At 35.8% G+C, this 17199-nt stretch overlaps 1 protein-coding gene across 1 annotated transcript in view; it reads right to left on the minus strand.

Moving 5' to 3' along the window:
• Positions 1-5499: 5499 nt before the first annotated feature.
• LOC118279126 (photoreceptor-specific nuclear receptor) overlaps positions 5500-17199 on the minus strand; it is a 39760-nt gene continuing 28060 nt past the window's right edge. The window contains exons 6-12 of the mRNA XM_050698495.1: positions 15054-15168; positions 10155-10312; positions 9568-9658; positions 8759-8867; positions 7507-7621; positions 6776-6895; positions 5500-5776 (exon numbers count right to left, since the gene is read on the minus strand). Coding sequence (XP_050554452.1) covers positions 5538-5776; positions 6776-6895; positions 7507-7621; positions 8759-8867; positions 9568-9658; positions 10155-10312; positions 15054-15168 — 947 coding nt within the window. The 3' untranslated portion in view covers positions 5500-5537. The remainder of the gene's footprint in view (positions 5777-6775; positions 6896-7506; positions 7622-8758; positions 8868-9567; positions 9659-10154; positions 10313-15053; positions 15169-17199) is intronic.

A 17199-nucleotide genomic window follows, 5' to 3' on the forward strand; every position in this document is an offset into this window, starting at 1 on the left:
ATTTAATAATAACTATAATAAAGTAATAATAACACACTTATTTACTAATAACAGACTTTACATATATACTACAAGCGTTTTATTTACATATTTAATTCTAATTAGTAAGCAAAGACTGATTTCGCAATATATAATTAGTTTCTTAAGAAAACATTAATTTTATTTTGTTCTATACAATATTAGACATTATGTAAATGCATTTAAGTATCATTTTCATTTGTAAAGTAAAAGAGATGAAGACATTTCTTCTATCATTTAGGTAATTTTACTTTGTTTTATACAATATTAGATGTTATGTAAATGCAATTAAGTGTCATTTTCATTTGTAAAGCAAAAGAGAAGACGACATTCCTTCTATCATTTAGGTAATTTTACTTTGTTCTATACAATATTAGACATTATGTATCTTTTTCATTTGTAAAGTAAAAGAGACGACGTCAATGTATCGGACTGACATAAATGACATAATAATTAATATAAAATGTCCATATTAGGGTCATTTTCCACCAGAGATGTGTTACGTTGCTGTGATTGCGTTTGGCTTCCACCAATCACATTCTTTGGTACACATAGTTATTAGCGCTGGTGAAACGGATTCAGCTAAACTATGTTATATTTATATGGAACGATGCGTGCTATCGATGGCATCCCTACTATCAATACATCGCATACTCGAGCTGCGCATCTTCCTCGCACAGCAATATAGCTTAGTATCAGTGGAAACGGTCACATAGTTTCACAGCTTAGCTATTACATTTTTGTAGCATAGCTACATAACACATCTGGTGGAAAAGCAACCTTAATCCCATACATTGACTTTTCTATTTGTCTTTATCGATCTCCATAATAATTAATTTTACAAGAATTATTTAATAATAGGCTACACTTAGACCAATTTTGTTTAGTTACAATTAATAATTCTATTTTTTAAACATACATTAGGATGAAATACTTACAATTAGGTCCAATTCATTCATTAATTTCTATTATTTACTAATGTAGAAAACAATTTACAGAGTATGTAATAGGTAAATAGAAGGGCTTAATAACTGATAACCAGCTAGATATTTTGCTGCGGACTACCTAGCGGGTTTACTGGGGCTTAATATGATGTTGTTTTACTTTGAACGAAAACGAAATGAGAGCGCTTTCGACGCCCTATATATATATATATACTCTACTATACTCTTACTGTCGCACTCAGATACATTTAATAATTATTTAAACTATTCCTTAGTAACGATTTTGTATCGAAAACAATTGCTAAGGACTGGGTTAAGTAACCATTAAATGACTCTGAGTGTGGCAGTTAATGCGAGTTTGTTTTACGTTTAAGGGGATCGAAACGAGAGTGTGTCCGGCGCTAGTTTCTCTGTGATTATATTTTCACAGTTTCTAGTAATACTAGAAACCAGTGTAACTGTAAAACTATTTCTGTCTACCCCTTATAAAAATTACAGGTGTGAGAGTATGGCGTTCCATTGCCTCTGCTAACCCCCATGGGAGAGATGCATGAGGTTATGGATGTATGTAAATTTGAAAGTATTATATCTTGGAACGACTATGACATAAAACATATTTATATAAGTTCGAGTAAATTAGACTGAAAATTACCTTTCACCAAGTACATATATAGCGAAGAAAATAATGTCTGACACAATGACGCAAGATAGCCATACATACATGACGCGTCATTAAGTTTCAACAATTTAATGACGCGACATTTCTAGTTTACCTTATAATACAAAATGTACTAAACAGCATGTCATCGTTCTCCTAACCGAGCAAATACGTATTAATGGTGACTGAATCGATGGTGTCATTAAGATTATTTAATGACCTCATGAATTTAATATGACTTCATGAATTTAATATGACATCATCGTTTTATAGGAATTTGAAGAATAACAATTCTTGTTTAGTAATTATTAATATATCCTTTTACCTGTTTGTTTAATTAAGTATGGAAGTTTATCTTTTCATATATTTATTTATAACACTCTAAAATTATATTTTTAAACATTACTTATAAAAATAAACAAAATAAAAATAAATAAAAATAAACTTATAAAATAAGAAGTTTATCTTTATTATTAGTAAATTGAATTGAAAAAATATTTATGTATTAAAATCTTTAATTAATTCTGGAGTCGGACGTTTAATTACTTATTTGTTTAGAAATGTTACTAGGAAATATTTTTCAGTTTGTATGAATGTAACGCTTGAAATATCATGAAATACGTGGTGGAGGTGGATTCAAGATTCCACTTGGTACTTAATTGGCGAGAAAAACGACCGAGAATCGTGAGATTTTTGCCCGCTATAGCCGCCCAAAGCCGCTGCAACTCCCATGCACCAGGATCTATAGTAGATACAACCATGTAAACACTGGAGCATTGAAGTCTGGCACGCCAGAGACATGAATAACTGACTTGAATTTTGCTATGAAATAAATCGGAGGTCAAGAAAAACGATAGTTTTCACTTCCCACGGTGAATATAATTCGCGAAAACGGAGTAATCTTGATTAAGAGGAGGCCGAGATCCACTTGTGAAAAACAGTAATAAGAGGTATCGAGATCGCCATCTGACCATCAACAGAGGGCTTAGAACGAGTTTATTTTCCTTTTAGCGAGATGGAAATGAGAGCGAGTTTGGCGATTGGTTCATTCATTCGCACCGTCCTATCAATACCTTTAGTACGAATTAATCAAAAAATTCGTTGAGCGAAATCGAAATGAGACTGTGTCCGGTATTCTGATTGGTCAGTTTATTCGAGCCGGCCAATCAGAGCGCCGAACGGGCTCTCGTTTCGTTTTCATTTAACATAAAGCAAACTCGTACTAAGGGTACAGAGAGTCGAACGAACTCTCGTCTCGTTTTATCATATCGGATGTTAAACAATGATGTAACCGACTATAATTAAGCGAACAAAACCGCAACAAAGAGCTAGTATTAACATCACATGATATCAATTTGCACATACTTAGTTACGTTAAGGAAAAACTTTATTTATGTAGTGAATAACAAAATAACAATTTTAATTATTATTCATGTTTGTGCAATTTATATTAATATTGCACCATTGTTTATTGAGTCTGCATTATTTTTATCGCAATTATAATGACGTGGTGGTCATGTTATATCTAAATGGAGAGACAATATAATGTAGGTTATATTTGTATGATTCATGTCCCCATTATGTTGCAATATCGATATAATAGGGATGATGACGAGGTATGAAAATTAAACAACTATTTAGTTCGACAGTTAGGTAATGAAAAGATATTAGACACGTATTTTTTCATGTTGTAGTATTTTGTAAGTGCAAAGTTTCAATTCTTTGCTGACTAGATTAGGGAGGTATTTACAAAGAAAATACTAATAAATATCATTCATAGTGACTGTCGTGGTAACTCGGAGGTTAAAGACCAATGGCAAGTACCAATGTGACTTTTTCCGAGTTATATGTACTATCTAAGATTATTTAGACACCACTGAGAAATGGTGAAGGAAAACATCGTGGGCTTATAATTTCTAATTATAAGTTTGAAATCGCCAACCCACATTAAGCAAGCGTGGTGATTAATGCTCAAACCTTATCTGTGTGAGAAGAGGCCTTTGGTCAGCAGTGGCTACTTATAGGCTGTTGATGTGATGATTCATAGTTTTAGACATCGAACAGCTTGTTAGTAATATTTCATGTTTTTGATATTGTTAATTTACATTTAAGGATAGATTGTAAACATCTTACTGTCGCGCTCATCGACATTTAATGATTACTTAAACTATTCCTTAGTAAGTTCTGATAACAATTAGTATAAGGACTGGAATAAGTAACTATTAAATGACTCTGAGTACGGCAGTTAGTTTTAGAAAACTTCCAGTTTTTAAAGAAGCAGAAAAGAAACACAATTTTTATATTGACAATGATTTGAAACTACTTACAATCTATATGTACAGAGATCTACTTAAAACTAAGATACATTTAAGAAAACATTTCTTAGAACATTGTATTCTATAACTTATTACTATGACTTACAAGGTTTACATTGCATTGCTAAGCACTTATATTAAGAATTTAACACTATAATTACAATATTAATTAACTATTATATTATGATACAGGAACAAAAACTCTATTACTTAAGTATTAAGTTGCCAATTTGCGTAGCGGTGATTTTTTGGTACAATGTATACATATAGGCCCTAAAGTCCCTAGACAAACTTGTTGTTTTGTTATTTGCATGAAAACACGGGTGCTTTTCCACCAGAGATGTGTTATGCTACGTTGCTGTGGATGCGTTTGGCTTCCACCAATCATATTCATTTGTACACATAGTTTAGCACTGGTGGAAACGGACTAAGCTAAGTTTATTATATGAAAAGATACGTGCCATGGATGCCCGCTATGGATGCGTGCTATGGATGTGTGCTATGTATGGCTTCCCTACTATCGATACATCACATACTCGAACTGCGCATCTTCCTCACTCTGCTACGTAGCTTAGTATCATCTTCGTAGCATAGCTACATAGCACATCTCTCGTGGAAAAGCACCCAAAACTCTTTATGGTTTTGTTATTGAAATGAAACCTCATCAAACCTCATTTTAGGTATATTATAATTTAATTCAAACTAAGAAAATATAAATATGTATTGCACGCATGTTTTGCGCATTGCATCGCATTGGTAAATAAAACCTTATTTACCAATTTCGACGTCACATTGCAATGCTATTTACGTAAACGTTAGTTTTCCCTTACAAAACAAAAATACGTGGCACGTAAAATATTATCGTACGATTATGAGTAATCAATCACCTCATAATTTCCATTACCAGACTTGTTTGGACATGTTCGACCTAGAGATAAGTTCTATACATGTATAAACAGGTAAGGCTAATAAATTATTAACTCATACCATGTTTGCAACAGTGCCGAAATATCGGAAATTCGTAAAAACTAATAAATATGGTAGAAATCCCGTTTCGAGCATGTCAAATGATAAATGATAAATAAAAGGCATACTTTTGCTGAACGTGGAAATCAAGCCCCACTTATATGTATAGAGGATGCCCAAAGCCCATGTACGTTATGGCCATAGTAAATGGACTCTCACGGCTGTTGATGTTGACGAAAATGATGATGAGCTTGAACTTTTTATACAGTGATCTAACGGTTTTATGCGAAGAGTTCTCATATTAACTGCTCTAGGGTGATTGGACTCCAGAGTTGCGGCCTACCTAGCGGGTTTACGGGAGTTCCGGCTCGAAAAGCAGGAGTAGAAACTGGATGGTTTTTGGTTTTGATGCAAAAGAAGGAGCCAAACCTTGTGCTTATTTATACAACATTAATTTTATGGGGACTTGTTGAAACATGTTAATATAAGTTTTGCTTTCAATATACTTCGTGTATAAATAGGTAACACATATTTCTTTGCATACTCTGGAATCACCATGACTACATCATTGACGCGGTGGCTGGGCAACCAAAAAAAAACACTATTACATCCTAAACTAACCTTAAAATCTTAGTATTAATTTTTGTACATATCAGCCAAGACCTTTTCCATAGGGGTTTGTCCAATGGTCTTCGCGAAGAATTCTCTTTCTAACTGCTGTGGTGTGACTAGACGTAAGAGAGGGAGTAAGAGAAGGAGTCTTCCGAACCTGGCCGGAGCTGTTCCATGAGCCGTACGAGCATGCGTCATCAGCATCACCTGGGCTTGGTCTTGGAGATTTTCTATTTGCAGCGGGTCTTTTAGGCCTCTGGTTTCTGTGAAGTAATGTTTTGTGTGTTAGTAGTGATTGTAGGGTTAGTAAAGGGGCTACCTAGCGGGTTTACCGGGGCTCTGGTTCGAAAAGCAGGAGTAGGAACGGGGTGGTTTTTAGTCAGTAAGCGTCTGACACTCCCTCTCGCTTCGCCCAAGGCGAGAGAAGTCATTGGATGATTTACCTCGCTCAAAAAAAAGGGTTAGTAAAGGGGAAGACAGACAGAGAAAACCCAAGTAATTTTATTTTACACGCAAAAAAAAAAACATTGACAGGTACAGTTTTTGCAGACATTTGACAATGTATGGATTTTATATGCGGTGAAATGGGAGTTTGATCTACAATGGGATTTTAATTTCTCTTTTAACTGGTGAAAAGTTTATAGCGCAATTTCATGTATTTTATTTTACAAATATTGTGTAAAGAAAAGTTTAAAATGCATTTGAATTGAACCTTTGACGGAATATTTTGATATTTATTTCAAGTTGTTTTTTTACTGCCTTATGAAAATGCGGTCACAAACCGCATTGGAAATTATTGGGCTTTACCGTTACAAAATTCTCACTTATATCATTTCGTCTTTATGACCCACTAAATAAGCCTACAAGTCCTATATTAATTTAAATAGTCTAACTTATAAATAAACTTTAAACAAAAGTATCTCATATCCTTTATTCAATGAATTAGTCTAACTTACTGATTATATTGACTGCCTCGCTGGCTGAGTGGTCGCAAGTGCGACAAGGGGTCTCGGGTTCGATTCCCGGGTCGGGCAAAAGTATTGCTAGGTATTTTTCGGCTTTTCGAAAATTTCTCAGTAGTAACACGGAGTCTGGAATTGTGTCCGGTATATGACAATATGCTCACCCCCTATTATATGGGACTTACTACATAAATGTATATTGTATGGCGGTGTATAAATGTACGTGTCGTAATGAGCACCTCTGCCTACCCCTTCGGGGATAAAAGGCGTGACGTTGCTTTTCTTTTTAGTCTAACTTACCAGATTTGAATAGAACGATAGCCTTCATGCAAGCGAACTCGGCGGGATCGACGAGCACCGTCCTGTACCTAGCCAGCACTTCCCTCAGACGGCGCAACGTGGCCGAGTCCACTCCGTTCTCTGCAAAACCATTTATAGTGATGCAATGAAGGCGTCGTATTCTTTCTGTGTACAAAGTTTTTACGTGAATTTTTGATGTCGGTGTGTTTTTTATTAATGTTTGAAGGTGGAATGATACAGATAAGTACAGAAAATGGTGGATAATTGAGGGTTGATGGAATACTGCAATAGATTTACAACCTTAGAATTTTGTGATAAACTTGAAAATCTAAAAAATTATCGATTGAACAGTTTTTGACTTTTGTTGTTGTCGTCGTCGACAATGTATAAAGATTTTTTTATAATAACTATCGTGAGACTAAATTAACTAAATAATCACGGTTTACTCACGTACATTAATGGAGAAAAGCTCTACTAGTTTCGAGTCACAGAGTGCTTTTCATCATGAGGGACACGTCTGCACATGCTGCTCAAGATGAAGAGTCCCTCTGTGACTCCATTTATGTACGTGAGTGAACCGTGATTTTTAGTCATTGATTTTTAAAGTTATCGGTAGTAGTAAGTAGTAGTACCAAGCCTACATAGTTTGTTGCAACAGGCTCAGTTCATTCGTGGTTCTAAGAGATAAAAGATGGTGGTGGAGTGTCAATTACAAAGTATAACCTATCTACCTTGGTCAAGTTGATCACTTCCAAAGAGCGCAGCGCACGCAGCGTCGAGTGGCAAACACCATTGTATGGCATTCAGTAGGAACAACTCCGACCACGCTTCTTCTAAGAGAATCACCTAGAAATAAAAATAAGTATTTGAATATTAAAGATGTAAGAAAGATAAAGGCCTATATTTAAAAAAAGTATGCACAAAAAGGTAATATTTGAAAGTGAGTTAGTTTCAACTCTGCTGAATGAATTTCCAATACTTTAATCCCAGCAGGTTAGCAACGAGCAGACGGATCACCTGATGGTAAGCAATTGCCGCCGCCCATGGATACCCGAAACACCAAAGGCGTCACAAGTACGTTGCCGGCCTTTTGGGGGTTAGGTATTTAAAGGGTTGTTGGGTAATCGAGAATTAGGAATGGGGGAAATCGAGCCTGCGGTAACCTCATTCATACAACGAAACACAACGCAAGCATTGTTTCACGTCGGTTTTCTGTGAGGCCGCGGTATCACTCCGGTCGAGCCGGCCCATTCGTGCCGAAGCATGGCTCTCCCACACTTTACACCATTTTAGTTTTCAGAGAGGAAGGCTACCGTAAAATGATGTTGCGCCATCATATTAAACATGTTTGTACATGATCAGAAACGTACTTGTGACGCATATTCACAATGTTCGGATATGGCAGTAATTGTCATTGTTTCTCCCTCTCTTTATGGGAGACAGGTATGACGGTGCGCGAAACCCCACTTTTCTGCTTGGTAACATGATACTCAAATTGGTGTTTGTAACCGCAAGCTTCTAAAGGGGAAATCGAATCTGTTGTAATGTAGCAACAAGCCATAAACAGACATATAAAACCACCATCATCAACCAAAGTGTGTCAATAAAGACCATTTTTTGGGCTTGGGTTTTTTTTTTTGAGGGGGAAATGATCCAATGACTTCTCTAGCCTGAGGCGAGAGGGAATGTCAGAGTCTTAGAATCACCGCGTCTTGTATCGTGGAATGCTGCTCATGAATATGAGATTCTAGCATGGCTTGAAACTCTGGAGCTGCGAACTACCTAGCGGGTTTACCGGGGCTCCGGCTCGACAAGCAGGAGTAGGAACGGGGTGATTTTTAATCAGTAAGAGTCTGACAATGACGTCCTGGCGAGAGAAATCATTGGATTCCGCCCTTAAAAAAAACATGGCTTGAAACTAGTCGAGTTCCTCGTCAAACAGTTACGTGAGTAAGCCGATAATATAATGATTAAGGTACAAACCTGATCTCTAAAAGCGAGGCTGGCGAAGGAAGGAAGGTTCTTCGCCCATTTCACAGCCATGAAGAGCAGTCGAGCCGCCGACTCTGCTGCACTCTCTACTCCTAAAGGCCTGGAAATTAAAAAAATAATACGCTTAAAATAATCATGAGTTGACAGGTCGTGAGTTGAATCTTTGGATTTCAAAATTATTGGTGATAATACCGAAACACTGTGAATGATACTTGTTGTCTGACCAAAGATTAATTATCAATGAACAGACGTAGGAAAATTTAACAAAAAAAGTATATCGACAATCTCTGTCTGCCCATTCCATCAATATAACGTGAAAAGAAATATTAATTAAAGGACTAGATATAAATTGTATTTTGTAACACATATAAACATAAAATATAACATAAAAATATATTTGTTTAGATATTGATCATCAAATAGGGACGATGACAGGGTATGAAATTAAAAATCTAATTATTGCGTCAATTAAGTAATGATCAAGTATTAGATACGTATGTTTTAATATGTCATATAAGATAAGAGCGGGAGCAAATACGTCATTTCTACGTATAAAATTTACCTAGAAGTAACTTCACGCGATATTTCAAATCGATATATCTTCAAAAGTATTTGTTTCCGTAAGAAAAAAAAAATACGTGTCTAATATTTTAAAATAATTTACAAGACGGACATTAAAATAAAAATTAGTCATCTATTCGACTAAGATCTTTTGTTCGGCTAGAAACGTCTACGATATTGCTACATTCGACTACGAAATGCTACGAAGGGCTACGCTGGGCTACGAAAAATATTAATACCTGTAAGAAGCGCAGTTTTGTTGGTAGTTGATGGCGGCCGGTGGAGAGTATGAGGTGGAATCTTCTTCGTTAGTCACGTCGATACTGTCATCTGGAATTTTATTGTGAAATTGGTATTTAGACATATTTTATTAACGGTAAAAGAGAAAATATTGTACACATAGCTTAGCCCTAGTCGAAATGAAAAGGCTTCCCTACTGTTGATACATCGCATACTCGAGTTGTGCATCTTCCTCGCACAGCTACATAGCTTACTATCAGTGGAAACGGTCACATAGTTTCACAGTTTAGCTATTATATCTTTGTAACATAGCTATGTACATAGCACATCTCTGGTAGAAAAATACCTTTCAACATGAGTACTTAAGTTAGTAGCAATTCAATTAAGCAATCCCCAATTCTTACGTCTAATTTAAGTGTGGGAGAGCCATGCTTCGGCTCGAATGGGCCGGCTCGACCGGAGTGATACAGAAAACCGACGCTTACATTGTGTTTCATTGTGGGATTGCTTGCCATCAAATGATCTATCTGCTCGTTTACCGGCTTATACCATAAAAAAGGTTTCAAAGTAATATAAGTGTCCTCACCATCACTATCAGTATGCACGTTTCCCTCCTCATTGTGGTCGTGTGAGGAGTCCGGTTGAGGTTGCTGCGTCGGTTGGGGCGGCGGCAGTGGAGCGTAGTGGGGAGACAGCAGTGGATAGCGAGCTGGCGATAGTGCCATCGCCAGGGATACTGGTGGTCTGTGGAACAATTTATCATTTGTTTATTTTATTGTATTTTATTAGAAGTGTGTGTAAAATGCAATGTAACATTTACTTTGTATAAATTATGTTGTAAGTCCCATGTAATAGGGAGTGAGCCTTTTGCCTTATATTGGGCACAATTTTATTCTCCGTGCTATCACTGAGAAATTGTCAAGAAATAAAAAATCTCCCATGGACTGCCTAACGTTGGTCGAATGGTCGCAAGTGCGTACCCATCCAAGGGGAACTCGGGCATAAGCATTGCTGGGCATTTTTCGGGTTTTCAAAAATTTCTCAGGAGTAGTACGGAGTCTGGAACTGTGCCCAGTATATTGCAATTGCCTCACCACCTATTACATGGGACTTATAACACAAATTATAAAAAGTGGGTGTACATTGTATAGCGGCATAACGTGCCCTAATATGCACTTCTGCCTATCCCTTCGGGGATAAAAGGCGTGACGTTGCACAAGCACAATAATACTACCAAACAAGTACTGCTCAGATAATGCGACCACATACGTCACTTACCATTACTTTAACAAATATTTTAAACCCACAAGTTACGTCATACGAACTATTTAACGTTAGAACAGAACATATTTTCTAACCACAAGTCTGCATAGCACATTAAAATAAACGCATAAATGCACATATATGAACATTCATTTAATTTTCCTCTACATACCATCACCAAGTAAAATTAAGGTAAAAGTCAATTTAAAAACATATAACTACGTAATATTAAAACCACAAAAGGGATGATGACGGGGTATGTAAATTAAAAATCTATTTAGTCCATCAGTTAGGTAATGAATAAATATTAGACACGTATATTTTTATTTTGTCATTTATTAAAGTTTAGGAGTGGGAGCAAATACGTCATTTCAACGTATAAAATGTACTTAGTAGTGGCGTCACGCGATATTCTATTCTATAATATAAAAATAAGTCGGGTTTTCCTTCCTGACGCTATAACTCCAGAACGCATGAACCGATTTCCACGGTTTTGCATTCGCTGGAAAGGTCTCGGGCTCTGTGAGGTTTATAGCAAAGAAAAATTCAAGAGAAAAGCAGGAAAACAGGGAAAATCATTGGAGGCGAAACCGAGTTCGCCAGTTTTCTAGTTTCAAATAAAACTATCTTCGAAAGTACCTATTTGTTTCCGTAAGAAAACAAAAAATACGTGTCTAATATTTTAAAATAATCTACAAGACGGACATTAAAATAAAAATGAGTCATCTACCCTATTATCTCGTAATCGCTGACGTCTATAAGTTGTAGGTAAAATGCCACTGAGTCACCTTTGATGACGCCTGCGAGACGTAGCGAAGGTAAAAATAGAACATTTTATATCAAAGTCTATCCTTAAGCGAATCAATCTATTTATATCTTGTTTGACGTCAAATGTGTTTAGTAATAACTGTGAAAGGAGGTTTGTTTGTTAAGTTTTTTTAATATTATATCCCCGATTCCCCAACAACCCTTAAATTCCTAATCCCCAAAAGGCCAGCAATGCACTTTTAACGCCTCTGGTGTTTCAAGTGCCCAAGGGCGGTTTGTTTTTGCCCAAGTTTGAAATCGCCAAGCCGCATTAAGCAAGCGTAGTGATTAATGATAAAACCTTCTCCGTATGAGAAGAGGCATTTGGTCAGCAGTGGCCACTTATAGGCTGTTGATATGATGTGATGATATGATTTTATTTAAAAAGTTCAGGTTTATCTGGTCCCTGTCAAATGTGTAGTAATAGTGCTTTAACAATGTGGAAAGGGTAGTGAAAACTATGAATGGCCAAAAACTGAATGCCGATAAGCACGCCACGGTTTTCCAATCCACATATGTATGTACATTTTTAGAGAAATACGGGTGTAAAAAAATTGTAAAATACATAGTAACTTTCCGCTCGCAGTTTTGGACACGTTTTTTTAAGGGTTGGGGCAGATTTCCAAAAATAAAAGACGCACAATTTTTTGTTGCTTACAAATAGTCCATATATACTAGAAGAATGTTCCATACAAACTCCCACTCCCCATAATAATATTTGGCAAAGTCAAAGTGACAAGAAAGATGGAAAGAGACCAAAAGTAGCCATGTCACTCTACAGCGCGTTATAAAAAAAGGACAAACAAACAAATACAGTTTCCCATTTATAATATTAAGTATGATTGCAATTATGCTTACTGGAGCAAATAATTAATTAGGCTTTTCAAATATCAAAATTCTGGCAACCTCATATCTAGTCACAGGGAGTTCATAACTCACAAAAATAAATTTCATCTTTCATCTCACAAGCAAAGCCGCGAAATCTTGCAATGCTATCCCAACAACCCTTTACAAACACATAGAATTAAAAGTTCATCATAATACAGAGGATAATTAGCTATAAATAACCAGCTCATGACGTCAAGTTGTCGAGCCGTGCCGATCAAGTGACCGTCAACTTTGATCAAAGGTTGCCAGCCACTGACCAGTGGCGCTTGACGTCCTACGGCGGGTGAATGAGCCGCCATCTTGCTACCGTTTTCTACTCGAATGACCGTTATTTTAAATTGTTTTTGTTTTTAAATTTAAATTTGGTATTTGTTTAGGTTACTTGTTTATTTTTGTGGGTTTTTGTAGTTGTCTAGCTTTGAGAACTGAACAACTTACTTACTGTTTTGTGGATAGGGCGTGAAAATCTAGATGTACTGCTACAACTATCTCGTATGAAACTAGCTGTTGTTGTTACTGTTAGCAAAGGTATTTGTAGTTTAATAGAGACTGATTATTGTTCGTATCCATCATTATTATCATTATTTTATGGTACATGTACCCACACAGTCTCTTTTATTTACCTATTATTGGAAGCAAATATCACAGGTTACACTTAGGACCCACTTAGTCCCAAGTCAAACCGTGGTGCTTGACGACTGGGCTGCTCCCAGTTGTGCAGTATTTTTGTGGCTCTATCTCCTGCATTAAATTCACCGAGGAAAGTAAAAAATATCGTTTTTTTCTTATTCTCCGATAATATCTTCTGATCAATTTTGTTGCGGGATCCAAGACATATTCATGTCCCTAACGGACTACGCGCCGACTTCAGTATTTCATGGTTGTTTCAACAGAACCCTGATTCATATTATAATCTCTTTGGCATATCATAAACATTCATACACAACCCTGAAATAAGAACTCGATCAAAATAACAAAAGCTCTTACCTTTACTATTCATGGCAATAAAAACTGAATCTACTATTCAAATTGGCAATCATGGCTAGTGCGTTCCCATGTCCCAAATAAGTGTGGTGTTAATACTCTCATGGTTATGTTAAATTCATGGGGTTTTTATGGATAGGGGGCAAGTGAAGGTGAGACTTACAAAATATGATTATATGTATCTAGAGTAGCGTTGAAAGTGATTGGATGGAAAGTTTTAGGGGGTCTTTCTATTTCATTGGTTATATTTATGTATTAGGTTTATTGATTTCCAGAAATCTCATGCTAATGTGGGTGAAGGTAGGTTTTGACGCTTTGAATACTATTTTTGGGAATATATAGGTATTTTTATGGAATGGATGATAAACGAGCTATTAGCAGATAGATCACCTAATTAGTTAACAGTCAATCTAGCTAGCGACTTTTTATTTTAATGTCCGTCTTGTAGATTATTTTAAAACATTAGACACGTATTTTTTATTTTCTAAGGGAAACAAATACATTCGAAATGGGATTCACTTCTTGGTACATTTTATACGTAGAAATGACGTTTAATTGCTTTCACACCTAAACTTTGATTCCGTTTTATCTAAGTATTGTTATCTAATATGGCAAAATTTAAAAATACGTGTCAAATAGTTTTTCATTTTCAAACTGACGTACTAAACAAATATTTAATTAATAATTTCCATACCCCGTCATCATCCCTATTCAACTCATACTAAAATCCTTTCGTGCAGCAAGCTAGTAAATGCTAAGCAAAAATAAATGAACACAAATTGTCAAACAATGCTTGTGTGTCTGTAGTCTTTGACTTGTCTCTTGGAAACTGCGTGAAACAGTGCGGAACGCGCTCTGTTTTAGATGAATTTTTCATTGAAGCTGTTTCTAGTCGCTTTTGAAGATATTGTTTTGTACTATTGTCGTGTTTGCTTGAACTATATTCTAGTAAGTATATGATATTTCTGTCATATTAAAAAGAAGTTCGTTTGTTTAGATTAAATAGTCTCTGTAAGTACTGAACCGAATGGAAAATCTTTTGCGAACGCTGCTCATGATGAAGAGTCCCTCTGTGACTCGAAACAAGTAGAGGTTTTCTCCATTAATGTACGTAATTGGACAGTTTTAGCTCAAATTGGGATACTTACTAATCAGGGACAACGTCTGTTACTACAGCTTGTTTAATATTCCAAACAAAATCAACTCTGCATTTGGCGTCTTTATTTTTTTATTCTAACTGCTGCACTCAGAGACATTTAAAGGTTACTTAAACTATTCCTTAGCAACGATTTTGTCTCAAAAACAATTGCTAAGTATTGGGTTAAGTAACTCCCAACCTTTCCTAAGTATATGAGACAACGATAGAATACACATTGTATCGTCACACTAATCAGTGCTTCAGCATACGACGGGTTAAATGACTCTGAGTACGGCAGTAAGCGTTTGACATTCTCAGGTCTTGCCTTGACGAGGTCTCCACTCTTCAACACGTCTACTCCGCACCACAAGTAAATCAATAGCATTATTTTATTAAAGAACTCACCCAAACACTCCGACGGCCACGGCGGCTTCTCTCAAAGCTCTCTCCTGGTCCATGTCTCGCAATGCTTCGGGTCTGATGGTGGCTGTGTTGCGGGGCTGACGCTCGTTCTGTACCGCTGCAGAAGATAATGTTGTGTTAGTAAATTAGTTATAATGTTTACAGGTACTACCTTATTAATGTAGCTATCTCAAACTTTTAGATGTTTGTTCCCGTGTGAATGTTATAAAGTTCTCAAAATCAAAGTCAATATCAAATCATTTATTCCAATTAATCCACATATTGATAGAAACCGGTAATAACTGTATCGGTAGTAGTTTCATCTGTGCTTTTTCTGGCTTTTAGGTAGTCTCAAGATTTTACATACTTAAATTCGAACACAATTTTATTATATTATTGAGAACATTATTATCACAATCTAAAGCCATAGCTCGGAAAATCTTTACTAGACAAATGATAGGTAAATAACTTCATGATGTGAAGTATTGTATATTAGCTTAAGCAGTAAAATTACGCATGTATTTTTTTACTAATAAATTAACAAATTAATAAATAAATAAATGTGGAGATATCTCCAGCCCTGAAGTAATTTTTGACCATTCGACGATTAACAAAGACGCAATCACAAACACCTATAATTTACCTACACCACGCAAGCCTCACAGATGCATATACTAAGTATATAACTCTATACATGTACGTTATGATTGATAGTAGGATACAGCGAGCAGAGATACGTGCGCTCTGTAAAAATAAAACTCTTTTGCGACACTCGCCCCTTTGTGTCGTAGGGCTGGCACGATGACAAAATGTTAAGTTGCATGTGTTTTTTGTGCAGTGTGTTGACTGTAAGCGGCTTACAGCAGAGTAGAATATATTTGACACTAGCCATTCTCTGCCATATAAGTACTGTCTTAGGAATTGTACGTTCCGATCGATCAGAAACGCTTTCTAATAAGAAAAATAAGGATAACAAAAACTTTACCTCAATGAAATGTAATATCTACATCTACACTAATTTCTCTGTTTGTAATATTGACATAACCCCTATTTACTACTTGCGTATGAATATACGATACATAAACCAAAGAATATTATTGTCTGTATGTTTGTTTTGGCTAATCTCTGAAATGGCTGGACCGATTTTGACGGGACTTTTATCGGTAGGTAGCTGATTTATTAAGGAATAATTGGCCATTTTATTTCAAAAACAAGATTCTGTCTGATATCATTATTCTACGCGGGCAACAGCTAGTATGTGACATATAAATCAATGATTGCAGTAAAACAATTCTTAAATAATACACTGTCAACCCTATAGCACTTATATTCAATCCACGTCAGTGGTCTAGTAACTTCCCGGGTCGGGCAAAGTTGACTGCACGGTTGGCGTATTGGCTGGGCATAACAAGTCGCTATTTCGATGCCTGCTGAGAACATCCCTTTGTGTGTTCTCCAATCCACAAATTATTAAGTATTTCGGGTCTGAATGTAATATATGTGTATTTTGTAAGAATTTATATATTTGACAATAGGGTAGATGACTAATTTGTCTGTCTTGTAGATTATTTTAAAATATTACACATGTATTTTTAATTTTCTTATGGAAACAAATACTTTCGAAGATATACATATTGATTTGAAATATCGCGTGACGTCGTCTATTAAAGGTGCTCCCACACAGCAGTTATATAACGTTATACAACATTGTGTAACATTTATAATAGCATGTAACATACTCTACAACCACTGTTATAATTTGTTTAAACACAAATGTTATTGTTACACATTGTTGTATAACGTTATATAACCGCTGTGTGGGAGCACCTTAAGTACATTTTATACATAGAAATTATGTATTTGCCCCTACTCCTAACCTTCGATTCGTTTTATTTAAGTATTGTTATGTTAAATGACAAAATAAAAAAGCCACGTGTCTATTATTTTTTAATTATCTAACTGACGGACTAAATAGATTTTTAATTTTCATCATCCCTAATCAAGACAAGACTACAATGAGAAAATTCTAATGTAAGAGACTATGTTTAAAAAAATACTATCTATCTATTAGTATTTTAAAATTGACAGCCTATCAATACGTCTACTCATATCTAATCGATCCCAAGATCCTTGAAACAATGACTCATCA

This window comes from Spodoptera frugiperda, chromosome 14, assembly GCF_023101765.2.
Source record: "Spodoptera frugiperda isolate SF20-4 chromosome 14, AGI-APGP_CSIRO_Sfru_2.0, whole genome shotgun sequence".
Classification (NCBI taxonomy): Eukaryota; Metazoa; Arthropoda; class Insecta; order Lepidoptera; family Noctuidae; genus Spodoptera; species Spodoptera frugiperda.